This window comes from Perissodus microlepis, chromosome 7 (genome assembly GCF_051167445.1).
Source record: "Perissodus microlepis isolate ML-2025 ecotype Zambia chromosome 7, ASM5116744v1, whole genome shotgun sequence".
NCBI classification, from domain to species: Eukaryota; Metazoa; Chordata; class Actinopteri; order Cichliformes; family Cichlidae; genus Perissodus; species Perissodus microlepis.
In genome coordinates this window covers 58,732,149-58,753,791 of record NC_140467.1, presented here as the reverse complement: position 1 = coordinate 58,753,791, position 21,643 = coordinate 58,732,149, and the positions used below count along the sequence as shown (strand labels likewise).

The following is a 21,643-nucleotide window of genomic DNA, read 5'->3' as shown; positions in this document are numbered from 1 at the left end:
AGACAAACATTTAATTATATTCCAAAATATGCATATTTAATTATATTTATATTACAATACCTCTTGTGACACCCTGCAAAGGACGCCCTCTTTTCCTCGGCAGTCATTGGCTCTTTCACCGCGCTGTCGTGCCGGCTGTGCCTCGTGTCACGGTGGCTATAACCGTGGCTTCCAGTCTCGGAGAGCGAGAATTCTCCGTAGCCTTTCCTCCGGGCCTTCTGACGCAGTTTGTTCCTGTAGTGCTCAATGTCGGACTTCTGTTTAAGCCCACTATGGTTAGCCTGCAAATTCAAGTAATCAAATTATTATTATTTTTTTATATACACACATATACATATATACACATATATATATATATATATACATACACATATATATACATATATATACATACACATACATACACATATATATACATACACATATATATACATACAATTGTTATTTTTACTTTTTTGGCCTTTCTTTTTAATACTCACATCCAGATATTCAGACTATGAAACACACTCTAATCATGGGGTTTTGTAGTCTAATGTTAATAGACTGAGGGTGGATTTATCATGAGCCTGTGTGTTGCTGTTTGAGCTGCAGCAAGGTGCAGACAGGTTGAGGCAGAATAAGAATGAGATGTGATGGGCTGACTGAGAGATTAGAGAGAGACAGAGGAATAGTGTTTGTAGCAACAACAGCTATATTCAGTAACAGTACAATTTGTCCCAGAGGAGATGTTATGTTACTACTACTATGGTGGAGGAGGGGTAGTATAACAGAATGGAAAAGCACCTTTCTGAGTTAATGCACCTAAAGAGCTTGATGAACTACTTCTTCAATACCACCCATTAATATTTGTTCAATCAATTGAGTTGATTGATTTCAATTTGGATGCAGTCCAACATCATCAATCGTTTAAACAATGGTAGACGAAACGTGGTTACCAAATGCTGCACTTGTCTGTGTGACTCATGGTGTCCTACTTTTTACTCTGCCCTATTCTGTCACCACTTCCGAGTCCGGGAAAGCTTTGAAGACATGCGTGTAAATGTTTGTTTTCCAACTCACCTCCCCATTGACAACCACAGAATCTTGGCTGTGAGAAGAGGAAGAGGGATACGAGTAGGTTGGCTGGGCTGTCATGGGCTTGATAGTGATGAGACGCAGAGAGCCTGTATGGTCTTCATAGGGATCTGGAAAGACAAGAAGGCACACAACTTGGTAATAAGCAAGAGTAGATCAGCTCAGTTCTCAAGGTAGAATAAATCAAAAATCAGTATTAACAGATGGATACAGAGGTTTACTAATGGAGCTACTTTTCATTTCTCGCATACTGTAAGCTTTATATTAAGCTTGGGTGGACTATTTTTGAACCAATGAATGATATGCCTGTTTGTTGTTTTAAACGCCTCACATCTACTTGCAATCTTATAGTTTACTGTGACGTACAGACCAAGGAAGAAGTTTGTGTTTCAGGTTTGGTGAGGGAAATTTCTGTATTTATTACTCTGTCATGTAGCACTAATAAGCTGGTGTGTGTGTCTACATTGCACCCACAGAGTTTTTGAACTTACTAATGAAGCAAGCTATTGTTAGCTAATACATTAGCACTCTAGGATTTAATTTATATGATTTTGCTTGTGCTATGTTGGGTTTTTTTGGAGCCATAAGATGAATTTGATCAGTAATGGGTTATCAGCTTTTCAATTTCCTACCTTCCGTTGTCTCATTGCTCACATGTACTTTCCTCCACTGTTTTCCACTCCAAAAAGACTTGCTTTTATCCTCTAATGTGAGATTTACTTGTTGTCATGGAAACTACAACTTTAATAAACACTAAATCCAATAAAAATTGAGTTTTGTCTCATGAAAAACATCCGCTGTATATGACAGGTCCTCTGCTTCGCACAGTAACACAATCTCAGTATTTATGTGACTGTATGTTACAGCAGCGAGCAGCAGATGGATAGTGCTATGTTGCTTCACAGTGACTCACTGACTGACTGACATCATATGGCAGACTGCTTCTTTGTAGGGCTACGACAGTATGCCATTAACTCTGCTCCAAACCCACAATGTTACATTCGTCCCGGCACCAGCTTGGTCTGCTCTCATTTGCTGGTGAAACTGTTCAGCCTATCAGAGTGTGACAGCTCAGGTCAGGACAGGTGGCATCACAAGCAGCAGAGGGCTGTGAACCTGAATGGACACAGGTAACAATGTGTTGTAGCTAACGTGAACCCTGAACCATTTCACAGCAAATGGCAAACACCGTACTGGTGTTTGAATTGAACATGTATATAGTTTCTGCCACAAAGGTTGTTACATCTGGTGAGTGCCATGGAGAGAGAGTGTGTGTGTGTGTGTGTGTGTGTGTGTGTGTGTGTGTGTGTGTGTGTGTGTGTGTGTGTGTGTGCGCGCATGTTTAGACATCTTTGTGAGGACAAAAAATTGGCATGCTATACTTTTGGGGACCAACAGTCACGTATGAGGACAAAATGCCCGTCCCCGAGTTTGAAGACATTTTTGAGGCTCAAAACGTGGTTTTAGTGTCAGGGTTACAATTAGGTTATGGTTAGGCTGAGGGTTAGGATTAGGCATTCATATTTGATGGTTAGGGTTAAGGTAAGTGGCTAGGGAAAGCATTATATCAATGAGATATCCTCACTAAGACATGAAAACGAGTGTGTGTGTGTGTATGTGTGGCTGTGGGTGGGTGGCTGGTTGGCTGCATATGTGCACTCCTGCACTCAGGGAAGACAGAGGCCAAAACGAGGGTGAAATTCTCAACTCTGGGACTAACAAAAGCTATTTTATATTATCTTATTTTATTTTACAATAACTTATCTTGCCTAAGTTTCACTATGAAGAAAAAGTAGCAACTGAATCATATTTATTTTCATACAGCACTGACTGGTTTGGTCTACGTAAATGGGAACATTACAAACATTACAAATATAACGTTTGTAGGCTTTGCTTTTTAATTTTTTCCTTATTAGGAAAAATTTCTACTTTCCTGTTGTGTCTGTTCCTTCATTTAATTTAGCGGAAGCATGATGGCTGTGTTGTTGTTTTGCTTCTTCACAGCTACACATTTCAGATCAACAAAGAAGGGTCCTTCTTCTCTTCTTCTTTTGTGGTTAAATACATTTTAAAACATGTGGCTTCATTGACTTGAATGTAGAAACTACATGTTGCATAATTTGAATAAACTACATTTTAGAGCCCCTGTTACTCAGTGTGTCTTCTGGTAAACAGTATGAGTCAGTCAACAATCTGCTGGTACTTTTGCTGTTTACTCCTTTATGTTTGCAGCAATATTGGTTACAATTATGGAGATGATTTAACAGATGAACAATAAAGTTAGTATATCCATGGACTACATATAGAAACCACAATCATGTTATCCATTAGTTTTGGAATTTGAACCCTGAACATCTGACGAACATTAAAACGTTCATTTAGCTATACTAAGGTCAGTGTTAGATGTAGTCTGTTTCTCTTGAACAGTTGCTCTAAAATCATTCTAAAATGTAAAAAACTAAAACACTGTTTTTAGTCTCTTGTTGTGGAAGTTTAGCGTGCTAAATAAAAGAAGTCCCACTGTCTTTTGAGTGGTTTACTCTTGTAAGAGGGAATTCAGTCAGCACAAGGCACTGATGGCACTGCCCTGAAGGATTCACCAGAACAATGGAACCAGGCCGTACTTATATGGAAAGCTGTATCTTCATATATAAGAAACTAAACTTCTACATGTCTCACATCTGACAGATTAATTTAATCTTTACAACATTGCTTCAGTTTATTGAAGTTTGCATGTATTTGTTCATCACAGCTCTCTTGACTGAACCACTGGAACACCTCAATTGTTTTCTTTTTTGGCCATTCTGTTGCAGATTTGCTGCTGCACTGGGGGTCATTGTTGTGTTACACGACGGAATCTGGACTAAGCTTTATCTTGAGTATACAGAGGAGTTCCCAGTCGACTCAACTACAGCTCAACAAGCCCAAATCATCACCCCTCCACCACTGTGCTCAACAGTAGGTATGAGGCATTTGTGCTGGAATGCTGTGGCACTGTGCATTATGGCCAAACATCTCCACTTTGTATCCCATCTGTACAAAGGACATTGCTCCAGAAGTCTTGTGGTTTGTTCAAAATCAACTTTGCAATTTTAAGCTGTGTTGTTCTGTTGAGAAAGAAGATGCTTTTCCTGATAATGCTTCGAAACGAGCCACACTTGTTCAGTCTTTTTCTAGTTTTTTTGCAAGGTCTGTGGAGTCTGAGATGTAGTTCTTGAGTGTTTGCATTTTCATTTCACTTTCACTGACTCTTGCAAGTAAAATTACAGGTGTAGTACAAATGCTCTTTAGCCAGTCCTGAAGATGTGTGACCCACTGCAGCAAGCAGGTGTTTTTATCATTTCTGTAGTATACCGGCATTATTCTCTCCCCTTTTTTTTCTGAAAACTCTATTCCTGTCCATCTCCAGCTCTCTGCAATCTCTAGTGAGAAAATGAAACAATTACTCATCTTCTTCTTGTCTCCTCTGGGTAAGCATTCATTCGCTCGCATAAACACTATTAATCACTTAAATTGCTGTGAACATTAGTTTGCTGATGCAAAAGAGATCTGAAAATCACAGTGTCCCAGAATGCCACTGAACAGCAGCAACGTGGCAGGGTTACCAGTGATCAGAGCAATGTTTAGGCAATCAATTCTGAAACTGCAGAGCTGGAAAAAAAACTGGGCTGATAATCTGTTGAACAGTTCAAAGATGCAGTGCATTCACTGCCACTACTGATTACAGGTGATGTAGATCAAAAGGCAGTCTATTATCTCATGTCTGACAAATATTTGTTTGTTTTTAATCCTGTGATGTCTGCTAATTTAACGCTAGTGAGGAATCTGTGCAGACAGTGAATAATGTTATCATTTTATCACATTCTGCAAACTATGTAATTTATATAATATTTTATAAATATGTTTTAGGTTTACAGGTTGCCAAATATTGCAAGGGCTGACAACAGCATTCATGCTTGCATCTTTGGACATTTTGCACCAGAGCCTCCAAGTTAGCTTAGCAGGTTCAACCCACAGACTGCATATAAAAGATGGACTGACCACCAAGATGGCAACCATTAGTTATGAAATCTGCATGTGGCGGGGCGTGGTCTGCAATGCCGCTGCAGGAGCGATGGACACACCTGCAAGGCATCTGGAATCATGCCTTGTCGGCTTGAAAATCTGCACTGGGTCCTGAGGGTCGTGTTGCTGTTGCTGTTGTTGTTGTTGTTGTTGACGCAGTCGGGCTTTGAGCTGGAAAGTTGCAGCCGACTGAGTGTGTTTGCAGCAGCTTAGTAAAAAGATGCGGAAAAGCATGTTCATGGAAACATCATCGAGTCTGCCGTGCAATGTTTACACTGCATTTGGAAACTTCAACATTTGCCTTGCTTGTCCCATGTTGACGTTTTTGGACCATAAGTGAAACTAGTTGGATGGACGGGTGAAGTCCTAAACCATACAAGGCTATTTAGCTTCATCAAGATGCATCCATAAGCAATATGCTACAGCACATATATATTTATTAATTAATATTAAGTAACAGACTAATAAAATAGATAATTCCATTAAAATGCTAAAAAGGGACTAAAAGGGCAAACACAGTTGAGAAGTCCATTGCAGTGGAGTGGTCCAAATTACCAGAAGTGAGCCTAACTATGGAAAACTACAACATTTTTTATTGTCACAACCTGCTAACGTGCTTTTTTAAGCTTTATTAGGAGAACTGTCATTTACTTCAGCAGCATTGATTGTCATATGGCTGAAAACAAGAACCTTCTTCTTTAAAATGACACAGTACCTGCCAGCTACTTTGTTGAATTAATGATGGAGAACATTTCAAAAGGCTCAAAGATGATGCAGTAGAAAACAGACAGTCTTTTTTCATTTCACATGTTCTGTTTAAACTTGGCACCACCATTACTCATACCAGGAGTTCACTTGAAGTTGTGCCATCATGCTAGAACCGGCTATTGTAGCCTCAGGCAATGACGAGAAGACCACAGAAGGTGGTAAGCTCATTTTTTTATGACGCCTCAGTTTTTGTCATTTCCAGATTTGACTTGAGTCCTAACTGACACTGACTCAAGAGTCTGGATAGATTTAGCCAAAGAGTGATTATAAAGAAAAATGTTAGTAGCTTCCTGGTCCGAAAAGGGGAAGGGGGAGTGAAATAGCTATTGGAGGACATCATAGTGGCTGGATTCATTTTTCATAGATGTACCCAAATGTAAATGTGTGTGTATGACAGATTTAGCACAGCTCCCACAGAATAACAGGGGCTTTGTGTATAGTTTTGCTCACATATACCATGTTTACTCCCAACACAAGCACACCTATGCTAATTTTGTTTTGTATTGTTTTGCTGTTATATCAACTTTAAAGTTGCTTAATTTTTTTCTTGAATTCAATTCAGTTCAATTCAATTTTTCGTATGAGGCACCAAACCACAACAACAGTTGCCTCAAGCTGCTTAAAGTGAACTTAATAATGTGAAGTACGTGTTTGTCATCATCATGGACCAGTCTCCTCCTTTTACGACCTTTTTTAACAAATGCTTTTAAATTAATAATGCATTCTTCATAATTAGTCATCAACAGTCTGTCTAATTGATGTAGTAGTGTGAAAAATATCAGAATCAGCATAAAAAGGTAGAACACAACATGGAAATCAAGATGTCCTTATAATCAAGTGTCGATAAAATATCAATAAACTAAGCTACAGCATGTGATCTCAGATTTTAGACTACATCAGGTCCCTTCTTTAACAAAAAAAAAAAAGAAATGTGACTCTTGATTACAAGTAACCTTCTCATTTTAATAGTAATTCAATTATAACTTGGCATTTAAGTAATCATGCCCTCTGTGTGTGTTTTTAATATTGCACTCTGTGTGAGTGCAATATCTAAAAGCTCATTTAAAATGATGGAGAGGACAGGCATCAAGGATTAACAAGTAACTTTCCTACAGCATAGAACATATGCAGTGGGTTGTACAGACTTGAATAACACCTAAGGTGACACTACGCTGTCAGAACTGTTTCCTCCCACTTCCTTGTCTTTCTCTGTGGTTCTGCTCCAAAGTAAGTTGATGCAACGCTTAAGGAATATGTACTCGCTTTTATCTCCATGCAGCATTTGGAATGAGGTAAGCCGATTGAAAACAGCCTAAATAGCAACACATGAATGCTTCATGTGTCTTTTAACTGATCTAATATCCCAATTTGCATATGAGCGGACATGTGACAATATCTGATGAGTACATGTGTCGTCCCTGATAGTTACATGATGCTGTAGCAGGCTGACTCATTGTAAGCATGAGTGTGTTTGCGCTTCATTAGCTCACAATAATTATCCTTGGGTAAAAACATCATTGCGTGTGTGTGTGTGTGTGTGTGTGTGTGTGTGTGTGTGTGTGTGTGTGTGTGTGTCAGTTTTTTGGTGATCTGCACTTGTTTATTAGCAATGAAAGACTTTGTGATGGGCACAAACATAAGGAGAGGCAGATTTTTTTTCCATCTATCCATCCATCTGTCTTTGTATGTGTCCTTCTCCTAATACCTTCCCTTCTTCCTCCTTCACTGGAATCATCTCATTCTTTGTCTACCTTCTTAACCCCCTCCCTCCTCATCTCTCTTTCCTTCCTCCTCCTCACCGTTGGTGCCCCTCTTGTGTAGCTCCTCTTTGCCGTTCTTGCTGCTGCTGCCAGTCGCAGTCCTCCGGGCCGAGGAGCTCTTGCTGGTGTTCAGCTTCCCGGAGCCGTTACTCGACACCGAGCCATCCTCATCACTTGGCAACCTCCTGTAGTAGCCATGGCAACAGAAAGGAGGCGAAGGGAGAGAGGAAAAGGGAGGGGCGGAGAGGGTTGTGAGTGTGTACACAAACAGGGCATTATCTCACAGTTATTACTGCCAACACACTATTTAAAAAAATGTTAATGGCTCATTACAAAAAAGAAAACAAAACCAAAAGTGCTTTACAAGCCAAAAACATGTGTTTGCATGTGAGTGTGTGCATTTTATGACAATCCTGGAGGTAAACCAGCAGATTTGGAAGTTTATATGCAATTTAATTTGTCCTGGAAATGCCAAAAAAAGAGAAAAAAGGTAAAAGCTTGGCTGTAAGGACTGTATAGTCTACGGGAACTGAAGGTGAACAAACTTTGTAAAATCTAAGCTACTTTTCAAGTGGCATTGTTTAACTCATTAGTCACAAAGACAGAGATGTCTAAAACATTATTAAAATCTGTAGGAGCAACTTGATCTGAAAGGTGAAGATTAGCATTGTCACACATCGTGCTACCTGCCAATTGTCAACACCACTGACTCAACTTTTGTCTCATCTTGAGCTAATCACTTGTCATCACCAAATTATATAATTGTCAGTCATAAAAGTTTGAGTCCCCAACTTTTTCTTTGTGCTTCAGCTCATTCTGTCAATATTCTAGGATTCGTAGAGCAGTTTTATCCTTATACCATGAAATCACTCATGAAGGTGCTTTAACTATAAACCGATTACATACAGCTTGTGGTTCTTGTATTTTTATATTGTTATGTTTATTTTATTGTTAATAGCCATAAGACTGCTTTTTAGCTCATTCATTAGATTGTTAATTATGTACGTTTAGAACAAGCTAGCTAATTTTTGGAAAAATATACAAAGCTGTGTTGACACCACTGAGAAGAAGAGGTCATCTAACAGCAATAGACATAACCTGAATAATGGACAATATTGTCCCTGCTGACAGGGTCAAAGGGGACTGGAGCTACAGGATACTCCCTGGGCAGAACACCAGACTGTCACAGACAACCATTCACATCAACAGATAACTAAGAACTAATGAACCTAACATGCATGTCTTTGGAATGTGACACCAGGAGAAGACATGAATTTCATACAGAAAAGCTCCAGCCTGCTGGCATATTCGAACGCACTGTGCTGCCCGGATAAGCCATTAAGTGAAAGGATGACTGATGGCATATGACATCACATCAGCAAATAAGATAACATTATAGATATACAAGCCTGATCATTTAGAGTCAAATTAATGTCATAGCATTTTTTTTAAATGATGAATGATTTATTTCTTATCTTATCTTGTGCACCTAAACTAATAACACTCCTGACTCCTGGCATTTTCATGCCAGCTTCCACACCTGATAATCAGCACTTACAGTAGCTTGACCTATGTGATGTTAGCAGCTAACTAGACAAATTACATCACCTTTTACTGTTGTACTGTGTCATACGGTGTTTGTGCTTTTAGAGATAGTGATCAGACTTGTGCTGAATGCACCTTGTAAAAAAATGTGAAATGAAGAAATGCAGGGCAAATGTGAAGGACAAGCAGAACAATGGCATGCTGATTTTTTGGGATAGCCTGGCTTCCGGCCAGGGACCTTGATGGAAAACAGCCCAGCATGCATATATTTCCCACTCAAAGAGTCATTTCCCTTTACTTCAGAGGAAATTATATTGATGACATTTATTTCCTGTTATAGCAGCAACCTCCAGGCTTTATCATAACCTTAAACCAAGTAGTGATCTACATTATAGCGACTTGCTTTTGTCCCCAAAAGGTAACATCAAGTCAGTGTATTAAACACCTTTATGTCCTTTATGTCCAGTGTGTGTGTGTGTGTGAAAAAAACTCATGCATAAACATGTACGAATCCAAAAATAGCACTTCAGTTCAATCTATATACCGAGCACACACATACGCACACACACGTGCAGGGTACACAAACACACATGCGCACAGCCTTGAGGCATGTAAGACACAGCAGCTACACAACGTGACAGGCCGGTCTACAGGTGGTGTGAGATGCACAAATCAGCCGGAGCCGACATTACAGAACCACAGGCAAGGCTAACACTGTGAACACAAACACACACACACAATGCAGCCAGTGCTGTGTCCGGTGACTGGCCAAGTCAAAGTAAAAGTCATGTGGAATCAGGCAAAGAGCCGCTGGGATGGAAGGAGAAATACAGTGTGTGTTCCACATAAATCTGTGAAGGCCAGAGGGAGGAGCAGCTGAATCAATAATCACACTACTGGAGACTAGCGTTCATCTCCCTGCCGCTCTTTGTGCCTCACAAACTGCAGCTCTCTGGAGGCTGAAGTGAGCAGAATAAATGCTGCCCCTATGAACCCATCCTACAGTGTTGCCCCATGGTTAGCATGCAGACTGCGTCTTCCTCCTTCCTCACACCAGAGCATGTTCAGCGGGTAAAATAATCACCGCCGTTGTTTCTCACATTGTCTCAATTTTTTATGGTTTAAACAAAGAATCATTTTGAAATGAAGCAGAAAATGATCACATCACTCTGCTCATGTCAAGACAATGACGCAATCACACAAAAAAAGCTGACTGCAATTTAGTCACTGTTGAAGAAAAACGGTTATATTACAAAGCTGCCGGAGTAAAATATATATTCTTAAAACACAAACATGTGGCACCTGTTCCACTGCTCATTAGCACAAATAACTATAATATACAGCAAACAATAATATTAAGGGAACTGTTGAATTCAAATACAAGACAAATACTATTATTTACTCTCACAGACATCATACAGAGCCAAGAAAAAAAAAAACCTCTGACATGGCCTGTTTAGTATTTAACAAAAATTCTTAATTATTTAAAAAAATAGGCATCCATAGATGGTAGTCTATCTGTCAATCTGCTGTTTTGTGATGGGTGGGAACAACATCATCTACCCAAATCTACCCACTTGTGATACCACAACCAGTTAGGGTCGAGGGCAGCGTCAATGAATTTGAAATGCACGCACAAAATAAAAAGTCCAAACTGGAACGCAGTGCAAAGTGATTTCAATAACATGTATACTGCTTAGCAATGCAAAGTCATTTGAAAATGACAATCATGCAACTTTTCATCTAATGCAAGTCGGAAACGGTCATTTCACAGTAAACGTCTGGTTCTAGGTGTACAGCGTGTTTATGAATGAGCGAGTGATTTGAGTCTTGTTTCTTCTTATCTACCTTTTCCTTTATGATAAAGCACAGCACCTGGTTCTGCCTGCACACAGACCACAAAGCACAACAATAAATGCATTCTTGGTTGTTGTTTGGGTTTGAAATCCATTGCACCCCACATTGCATCGGTTAGACAGTGAGATATGTGACTAGTGTGCGCCCAGGTGGTAGAATAATGTGAATAGTGTTACCTTCTTTGAGAATGTGTGTGCCGGTTGGTAAAGCTGATTATCAAACTATGCTAGCGCTTCCAGTCCTTTACACTGTCATCACCGTCACACAGAACGGCTCCCTCTCGCTTGGCTACAGCCAGGGTTATAAATATACATGTGTTTATCATCCTCGAGAGGCAAAGCACAACTAATCCCACCTCCATTCATTTTCATCTAGTGGTGTATAAATGTGAGGCTCTGTCTTATGTACATTTCTGCATTTGCATTAATGTGAGAGGAGGCATGATGCATCTCATTTATGACTCCCGAACTTCCTCAAGGGAAAGCTGTCGCAATTGACTGTGGGCGCGGGTGTGGGTGTCGCTCGTAGTAGAGAAATGTTTGGGGACGGAAACGTTTACAAAAAGAACAGTTTTCATATTTTGTTCTAAATCTTTTCAGTGTTTATGCATAGAACAGATTATGTCATAAGTCTAGTGAAATCTACCGGGAATAAGACCTTTTGGTACATTTTGGGAAATGTGTTTAAATGGCAGGATTCCGGCAGATGTTTGCAAATCACATTCATCGCTCATGCATGAAAAGCAGGGACGATAACAAGGAAGATTAGAAACAAAAAAAGACAGAAAATATATGGGGAAGAGACTTCATTTATTACCAAATAAAGACAAGCTGCATAAAACATGAAGATTAGCAGCAGATAGATGCAACTTTCATTTTCTAACATTATTCATTCTGATTTGAAATCACAGAAATACAATCAAACACTCAAATGTCTAATCCTCAGTAGCAGCCCAGTGGCTGTGGGGACAAATGACCATCTGTTTAGCCATGTGTTTGGGTCATTACATGGATTTCATTAGTTTTTCACTGAGAGCAGATTGTGTCTGATCAGTTTGTCTCTTCCCATGAGCTCACATTTCCAAAATCACCATAAATCTAATACACAGTATTTCGCTCAACTTTTAAAAAAATGTAGAAATAACATTTTACTAGAGCCAAGCTTCAGAGCTTTAATCCAAAATAGTGCCCAACTTTTCAAAACGGGCTCGTTGCGGCTTGTTTGTGATGGTTTTGGTGACGTCTTTGAGTTTTGGTTCTTGTTTTCATTGTTATTCTAGTGGTGTTGAGTTTTTGTCTGCCCAGCGTTTCCCGTGTTCCTTCTGTCTCATCTGTCTGCTTTCTGTGTGGCATGTTTACTGTGAGTCTTGTCGCCTCCATGTTAAACATGGTTTTTGTTTGTTTCCTGTTTGACTTTGATAGGTTTCTTCTGGCTGCTTTGTTTTATCTTGTGTCCTGATGTGATTTTTCTATCTGATTATTGCTGTAGCTTGCACATTCTCCAGTTTTTAATTATATTCTTTGTGTTTGTATGGTCACATTTGTCCTCCGCTGTGATTTGTTAGTCAAACAGGCATGCACTCAAAACATTTTTTAGGGTGTGGAGACCAGTCAGTGAGCCAATGGCAAATTTCTGATCTCTAATTAATAGTATGTATTTCCAGACTGGTTGGGGAGGTATAGATATGTTGATGCAGCAAAAGCATGCTTGCAAATGCTAGCAGGTTGCTGTTGTTCCCCATAGTTTATATGGAAAATGCTGAATGTCAGAAAAAATACTCAACAAGTAGTTGTGAAAAGTGCAATCAAACCTTTCACCTTTTGAAATGTATTGTTTGAAGTGGTAAGATAGAACTTTTACTGTTAAGGTGCATGCTATCCGTTTCCATTTTGTGTGAACTTTTTTCATGTTTTATCTACAGCTTGAAGAGTAAAAAGGCTAAAAAGTCTGCAGCTTTCATGCAAACTACAGGCGACTGCAGCAATTTGCAAGGGATCTCATGGGGAGCTTTTTGGTGCAGAACCCAACTTGCAAATCATTTCGCCGGGCAGTGAGCTGACCTGTGAGAAGGTGTGAGGAGGTCGCTAACTGGTCTCTAGGCCTGTGTGACTGAGGCCTTATGCTTTTGCGATGTTTTTTCCATGTTCTTTTACAGACGTGGATCATAGTGACAGGCTTCAGCTGCAGTTTCTGAGACAAACTTTTTAATCAACAGTGAACTTCCTCCTGATCTCACTGGGTACAGATGCATTTTTTTTTTTTACTTTATTGCTCCCCAACTTTTGAAATCAGTCTATGATTCATGCCACATGCCGAAACATGATCCAAATCTTTCAAACCTGACACTACGCTTTAAGCAATACACTCCCCAGTGTGTAGAAGACTGGAGGAAATGCACTTAAGCTTGCACGGATTCTATTTTTTTAATATTAGTAGTATTTTTGGAGACATTTAGTTGCAGATAATTATCTGTGAACGACCTAATGAACCCACATTAGTGCAGCAGGAAGCCATCGGACTCATGTCATCAGCGTATTTAAAAATATGAGAAGAGACTTGACATTCATTAGTGTAGAGTTTGTATAAAATCCAGTACTGGCGATTTTTGCTAATGAGAGGACACGGTCTCTCTGCTCACTAAAACGACAATGAAATTATTCATCCAAAAAATGTTATTTAAATGTTACTTAAACAGATGACTTTGGGTTTGTACTCTCTCCAGTGTAGACACCAATCCCAACACAAAAAGAGCCTCAGTAACTATAAAAAATTACAAATTGTTCACCTCTGCTGCGAAGCCATCTCTGATATCTATAAAAAAATGTATATGATATTCGTATGTTTCAGTGAGACTAGCTGTGCGTAAGACACCTCCACCACCAGTACGGTTGGCGATCCAATCCCAGGCTGGAAACAGTCCCAAAGTATCCTTGGGAATACACTGAACCCCAGATTGCTCCTAGTGTGTGCATCATGTGAATGTTAGATAGAAAAACTGTAGAAAAAAGTGCGTTTATGAATGTTTGTGTCGATAGATAGTTTTGTTTTTTTTTTACTAATGAAATATCTGAAGGAATTATGAATTCATACCACCACTCAGTACTTGTAGGAAACTTAATTATCTTTGCGCCTCAAACAAACACAGTGGTGAAATCTCAGGCAGCAGATTCCCCTTTGATGCCATGAGCTTGATGGCAAACTGATAACCAGACAAATCAAAGACAAATGAAAACTTTCTAGTTTTCAGACTCAGTAACATGTATAAACTCCTAAAAATCATCATAAAACAGTGATTTGTGTAACAAGTTATAACTATGCACAACATTTTAAATTTGAAGATAATCAAAAATCTCTTTGAAACACATTTGAGCTTTGAAAAAATACTAAAATGAAGCCTGTTTGTTTTTTGACTCAGCAGGTATGATTTTAAATAGGAGAAGCTGAGAATATTTTATATTGAAAGCCATATGGAATCCTAGAGTGCCTTATTGCGTTATATTGCATTATATGTTGACATTTCCCCATAAACTGACGTAGAAAAGGTACAAAATGGTGCGTAACATTTGACAAGAATGCAGGAAATGAAACGTCTGATGCTTGAAATAATCAGGGGGAGGGGTGTCTGGCCCTCTACCTTTCCTAAACACATGTTATGTATATTCTTACATATAAAGTATAATGAGAGAGATATTGATTTTGTGGATTATCTGTATTTTTTATTTTAAACTCGTTTATTAATTTCTGACTTTGAGACACACCGGTGTGTCTACTGGCCAACTTGTTTTTTCACAGGTCCAGCAGCCCCATAATGAGTCATTTAAACAGGTAATGCTCGTCGTTGCCAGTGATACCCCGTCCCACGCTGTTTACAGTAGATCTTGCTCATCAGTAGATGAAAGACACTTTCGTTTAAATGTATTTCCTGTTAATTTACACAAATCTTTTGTGTCACATCATGTGTCAGATAGGTGTTAAGCTGTTAACAGTTGAAAATTACTGGAGCAATTATTTATTCACACTTAAATGGGATCATCTGTATTTGTATAGCAACACACCTAACACCACTATTAGACTCAGCTCTCTCAACTTCAGCCTAGTACATCACTCCATCCGTTGTTTTGGCTGCAAACAGAAGCAGCTTCCCTTCTTTTGTCTACAAACAGCCTTTCGTTAACATTGGACTTATCTTAAAATCATGTCAATCTGTCAGACTGTGCACTGCTTACTCTGGGCTTCTCTCTGGCTTAACTGTGATGCACAAACAAGCACTGATGTCTGGACTTTGCTGAAAAGCTCTGGTTTTGTCACCGCCTTGTTCACTGACTGAAACAGATGCTCGAGAACTTTGTTCTTCCCCTTCACAAGGCTTCCAGCTGGGAACAGCATGTCGGATCAGCTCGCTATCTCAGCACTGTACCTGTGTTCAATCACAGCTTATAGTGATGTATGAACAAGGGAGCGCTTTCCTTTACATCCACATCTATAATGAATTATGCACAATGATGGCAGCAGTGTGACATAAGACACCTCCTCTACTGGGTTTTGGTCCGTGAAAGGGTCAGACTACATTTTTGTGTTAACGACATGCTTTGCTTAAACACCCAAAAGCAAACCGTCAAGCTCAAATTTCTCTGAGCCAACTGCTGCTGTTGTTGGACATAAAACAATGTTTTAAAACAGACAGTACAGCTGAGGGTGTGTTACCCTCTCTGCATCACAGCTGATCTAGCCTAATTCATACCTAGTAGACGTATATCAGCTGAATGGGTAACACAATATTACGTGACAAAATTTGTATTCTTAAAACTTCTTTATGTAAATTTGAGTCACCAGGACTTTTGAAGTTTCATGTGTGTTTATGTTTTCCAGATTCTTCTGTGGGGACGAGTCGTCCTGGCAACCAACCAGCAGACATTTAAACCCAAACCATGATCAATACCTGACCCTAATCAAATCAATTTTATTGTCTAAACCTCACCAAATATGTTTTTTAAATTAATAATATATCAAAAATAACACAAATGAAGTCTGTGAGGTCTATTTGGGTGAACATTTTTCATTTAATACTTGAAATTTTGCCATTAGAACTTGAGTTCAGTCCACATAAAAAAAATTAATGATGTATAATTAATGTTTTATCCAAATTGTAGCATATGTCTGTGCATGTCTCTGTTTCGGTTTGGTAGGTAACACCTGACTAAATGATCACACCAAAATAAAGATTTTTGTGCTATTTGTCTTCATGATTAAAAAAAACAAACTAAAAAAACAGATGCAATGATAAAGCACAATAATGCTAACATCCAAATCATTTATATAAGGTCAGTTTTCCCAGTACATTAAAGCAGATGAGTCAGTAACTTTCTTACCCTCCTTTGTGTATGTCAGCAGACGGAGGCCTCTTATTGGCAGTCCCATCCTGGTGCACCTTCTTATCCAGTGACAGCGACAATGGAGCGTCTCGCACAGGCAGCCCCAACACCAGCGTCTCCTTAGTAACAGAGACTGCCTCATCGCCAGTTCGACCCATGTGCTTCTTGGCATAGTCGAAGCCCTGGACAGGCTGTTGGGGGGAAAAGGACAACACATAATGTTTGAATGTGCACAGTCAAAGCTAATCCAGCTTTTAGCACAATCCAGTCAGGAATTTTTGGATGGATGGACCAAAAGCAACTTGAGACATGAAAACAAACATCGACTGTAGAGCACATGCAAAGACATCAAAAAAGACAATGCAACCGTTTCTGATATGCTGTACATGGCAGACGCTGACGAGAGGGAAATATTGGAAGTCAGTTTACTTTAAAACTCACAAAAAATGAACAATGAACAATATATCAGCCACAGAATGTGCAGATCTAGCATGAATGAAAAGAGCACTTGACACCAAAAGAATAACTGAAGAATCAAAAGCGCGACGCAGGATTTCTTGCAGAATTTAACATCTGAGTTTTCCCATTTACATTATCGGTAAGCTAGTTTTCAGTTTAATCATATATGTTATACTGATGCATTTCAACAAGCAAACAAATAGAGCCAATAGCCAGCTGAAGCATATTAGCCAATTGTGTTGTGCCCATGCATGCATACAGCTAATGTTCACGACAGTTTCAGCTGTGTGGTGGCAGATGTCTTTTCTGCCTGTTGCCATAGTAAAGACGTAAATACATCTGCACTTTTTATTGTCTTTGCCTACTGTTTTGTGACATCAGTTGCCCATTGTTGCATTGTTCAGTGCACAACACCTTTTATCCTGATATAAGCACTCTGGATTGAGCGGTAATTGAAGCCATAATGTTAGGTAACACACTTACAGCAGAAGCAAAAGCTTAAAGTTTAATTTGGTGAGAAGTCACCACACTTTAGAAAAGCTCATTGGATTTGACAGGCAATACCATACGTGCAGTTTTTATGGCATGCCACAGAAATTAAAGTTAAGGCTCCTTCTTTTACTGATAAGAGCTACTTAAGTGACACATATAGAATTTTACTTTGTAAACGTTTGCCAACTATTCGCAAAGTCTAACACTTGGATAGACTTGCTGCGCATGTTCTATGTAGGGCTCTGGCTATGACAGCAAAAAATTTTAATTTTTCCTTGTTGTCATTTGCCTTCAGTTTCTGAGCCTTGCACAGGATCCAAAAACTCCCTGTGCATGGGGTTTTAATTTTAAATTTTGAATTCCCACTCAATACTGCTGCTCCAAGAATGTAACCTTAAGCTTTGATCCATGAGTTTGGGTTTTTTTGTTTGTTTTTTTTATGACTGCTCATCATGTAATAAGCCCAATAGCAGTACCAGCTGGAGTTGATCTCTGTGGCACATACACACCTATCACATGCCTGGTGTAGCCATTTCCAGTGATTAAAGCAGAAGCATAATGCTGCAGCTTCAACTCTATTATTGATACAGTCTATTCACTGGGTTTGTGTGTTTCTATACTTTTTTTTATCTGTTTAAAACCTTCTGTTTCACAAGCTGGGCTATTGCAGCTTAAATGTAAATGTGTGTTTATTATGTTTTTCTTTTCAGATTTAACCTCTGTGTGAATAGATATGTCAGTAAACACCATGAACGCCAGCGATGGGACTGCCTTTGTTTGACTGGACTGATAGATGAAAGACTTCAACTCACTTTTCAATTCATAAAACATTTTGAGTCCGTTGTCACCCTGAGCTTTTCACGCTAGCTGCAGCACTGAACAACCAGTGTGGGTGAACAGCGCTCAGAGTTCTACCAGCTGACACGACATGGTCTCCTGAATACTAAAGAAAAATTTCCAGATAAGTGTTGCTTCTATTTCAGATAAAAGTAATTGAATGGACATCCCTCCCTGAACCTTTTTTTTTATCAGTCTCCAAACACCAGAGCTGGCATAATGAAAAGTTGAAAAATAAATAAATAAAAAAAGATTAACAGCACCTTTGAAGTCAGGGGTTTTGGCATAAAGAGACAGAACATAAAAAGAGGCGGCAGCAAAAGCAGTCTGAAAAGCCTCCGAGGCCTGGACACAATCTTTGTATTCAAATTAAGAAAAAGCGTTTAGCGCGCAGGAGTGAAAAAAATAAAGCATTCAATTTAGGTTACACAACCAAGTAGATGAAACCCAGATTGAAAAAAATAATAAAAATTGCCGCCTCTTTTCTATTTCGAGCAGCTCTAAAATGGGACGTCTAATGCATTTGATGATGCATGCTAAATTCTGAGTGCGTGTGAGGTTAGGCAATGTGTGCATCCAGCTGACGGCGTTGTTAATAATTCATCAGTCATACACACCGCTGTACCATCAGCGAGCTCCAACACACGTGGCTGCAGACGTGGATGAGTGCCGGGAAAAGTGATAGGAGCTCAGATAGAGACGGAAAGAGAGCGGTACACCGTAGGCCCTCTCACCATGCCATAAATATATATGGATTGAGTCCATCTTTACACGCATATTCTACCAACTGAATTGATGTATGTTGACAGTTGCTGACTCTTTCATGTGAAAGACCTATGGAGAGTGCAAACACTCATTTGCCTATAACCTATGAGGAGAAAAGAAAGGGCAACGTGCAAGGTAGGAGCACAAGATGTGCTGTTGCAAATATGTCCTTCCACCAGTATGCATGTGGATTATCACAGCACAGGCATAAGGTTTCGTGCCACGGGTGCTGAAATGGCACTGAACTGCAGGTGATGGGTAAAGTCATGCATGGAGACAGTATGAATTCTCAGAAATGACAAAGCCGAGGGGATGTAACCTTGAAAAGTAGGCTGACATTTCACCGCTCACATTTGACTGCACTGCCTCATGATCGTTCTTTCTCTCTGTTCTTTTCACTTCCACACATCTGTCTATTCAAATTGTCTCTGCCCTTTCTTCCTTTCCAGACTTTCTCTTTTCCCATTCTCCCTGCCTTGTCATCTCGCTCCCTCGTTTCCTACGTCCACTGACAGTGTGTTGACTTAACAAATGGCCGTCTTTCATCTTACGCGAGCGGCCTGGTTTAATGAAGACTTGAAGCCCGTGCTATGGGGTGATCCTCTGATCTCTCTGTCAGAGATGGATGGTGTTTTTCTCCACATCCATTTAGAACAGCACCAGAAGAAAGAAGGCGAGGAGAGAGAGGAGGACAGCAGCAAGAAGTCCGGGATTTCTTCCACTTGAGGATGTCATATGAAGTCACTGAGCACGACTCTGTGGCACCACCAGATTATCCTCCCTTTTTTCCCTTCAGTATCACACAGATGCTTCTCCTCTTGTCTAATTTTAACTCAGAGCAATACCCAACAGCAGCTTGATGAGGTGCAGCAGATGGATGAGATATGCTCTTTTCCCCCTGTGGCCATATTGATTTAAATTCAGCTCCAGCAGGGCTGATGGCGGAAGCACAGCCAAGAGATGCGCTTAAAAAAAAAAAAAAAAAAAAAAAAAAGACTAGATACATAATAAAAAAAATAAAGTAAGGCTTGATTGCACATCAACAAGGTGCTGCAGCGGTTAGATAAACTCCTTCTGGGGGCCAGTTGAGGCATGATGCAGCAAAATGCAAAATACCTTCAGTCCTTTAAATGGCAGCCACTGCATTGTGCACTCACTGAACACCTTACAAATGAAAAATGGATTTCTTCTACTTTCGCTGATTCCACCTCTATTGTACTCCACATGGAGGCCAGCTATCTGAGGCTTTCATGCGTATACAAGGCGGCACAGAGGGAGGAAAAGCCATTTTGAAGAATGTTCTGGCTGCACAGCAGAGTGATAAAGTGAGGAGGAAGCAGCAGAATCCCTCTTTAATGCTTAAACACACATGCAGACCTAATATAAGTCGCAGTATTGATCAGCAGCTTTAGCTTGTCCTGCACAGCGTGGGAATACTTCACGCACACATGCGCACGCGGGCACAGTTGCACACAGGAGGTCAACTTGATGGAGTCTGCTTGGTATTCAGATGACTTAACAGAACACACACGCAAGCTAGCTTAAGACACAGACTCCGTTTACGCCTGAAATTTGTATGGGATTTATATCTGCATGTCCCGTGGAGGAAAATTCAAGATGTATACACAAGCATTAAAATTAGAAAAAAAATGAAATGACAACATTGGATCTTTGCCGGGTGTAAATGCGATCTGCAAGGTGTGACCACAAATCCAGCCAGTAACTTCTAATCAGCTCTTCTGCTTCTTCTAATGGGGACTATAATTTTCAAAATGAACATCTTATTGTATTCAGTAAGACTTGAAACTAGCGACTGAGATCATGAAGTCATTCCAAAAGTGCTCACTGAGGTAAACAAGGGAGACTTAAGACTTTCATACAAGTGGGGGTCTGTCGTTGCAACCAGAATCCTCACCCTCTCCAGGCCATTAGACAGAATGCAGGGTTAGGGCACAGGTATAACATCTGGGATGTTAGCTTTGGGTGGTGAGAAGCAAATAAAAATTTATATACCAGAGAAACTAAACAGCTGACTCCTCAAAGTGCAATAAAATTATGAACAAGGCACCCGACTTTAAGTAATGAAATAACTGATGAGTTAAAATATTCCACCTTGATTACATCTCATTAAAGTAAGTTATTGAAATCACAACTGTTTTTTGGAACAGTCTATATAAGCATGTATTTTTGCTGTAAAGCTGGGCAGATTGTGGACCCTCGAGTTGCCATTTAAAGACCTTCAGTTTTTGGCAACCCGGAGTTTGCTGCTTGATTGCACAGAACAAGCACTGCACGCCATTCCCACTCTCTTTTTTATCGTTTCTTCTAACATCTGGACCTTCTTATGTAAGCAACAAAAAAAAGATTTAAAAAAAAACACCAGCCAGTACTGAATGTAGACTGGTCAGTATACATGCCGCCATGAGAGTAATTAAAAAAGACCAAAATGAACTGAAAGTCTCTAACTTTAGTTTTCAACTACCAAACCTAACTCCTGTTAAATATTTATCTGATTTATTGAATGCACATCTTGCTCGGGTTTGGGAGAGAGTAAATACAGTGGTTGTAACTTCATGGTGCCACTTATAAAACCTCATATTTTGGGCCTCTTTAATATTTCATGCGCTCTCTTGTGAAACACAACATTAA

At 39.6% G+C, this 21,643-nt stretch overlaps 1 protein-coding gene across 5 annotated transcripts in view; it reads right to left on the bottom strand.

Moving 5' to 3' along the window:
* Nucleotides 1-21,643, bottom strand: part of kiaa1549la (KIAA1549-like a) — a 112,040-nt gene that overhangs the window by 18,477 nt on the left and 71,920 nt on the right. For all 5 annotated transcript variants that reach the window (XM_084936280.1, XM_084936281.1, XM_084936283.1 and 2 more), the window contains 4 exons: nucleotides 16,439-16,632; nucleotides 7,707-7,852; nucleotides 1,060-1,184; nucleotides 61-281 (listed from right to left, as the gene is read on the bottom strand). In XM_084936280.1, the coding sequence (XP_084792406.1) occupies nucleotides 61-281; nucleotides 1,060-1,184; nucleotides 7,707-7,852; nucleotides 16,439-16,632 (686 nt within the window). The remainder of the gene's footprint in view (nucleotides 1-60; nucleotides 282-1,059; nucleotides 1,185-7,706; nucleotides 7,853-16,438; nucleotides 16,633-21,643) is intronic.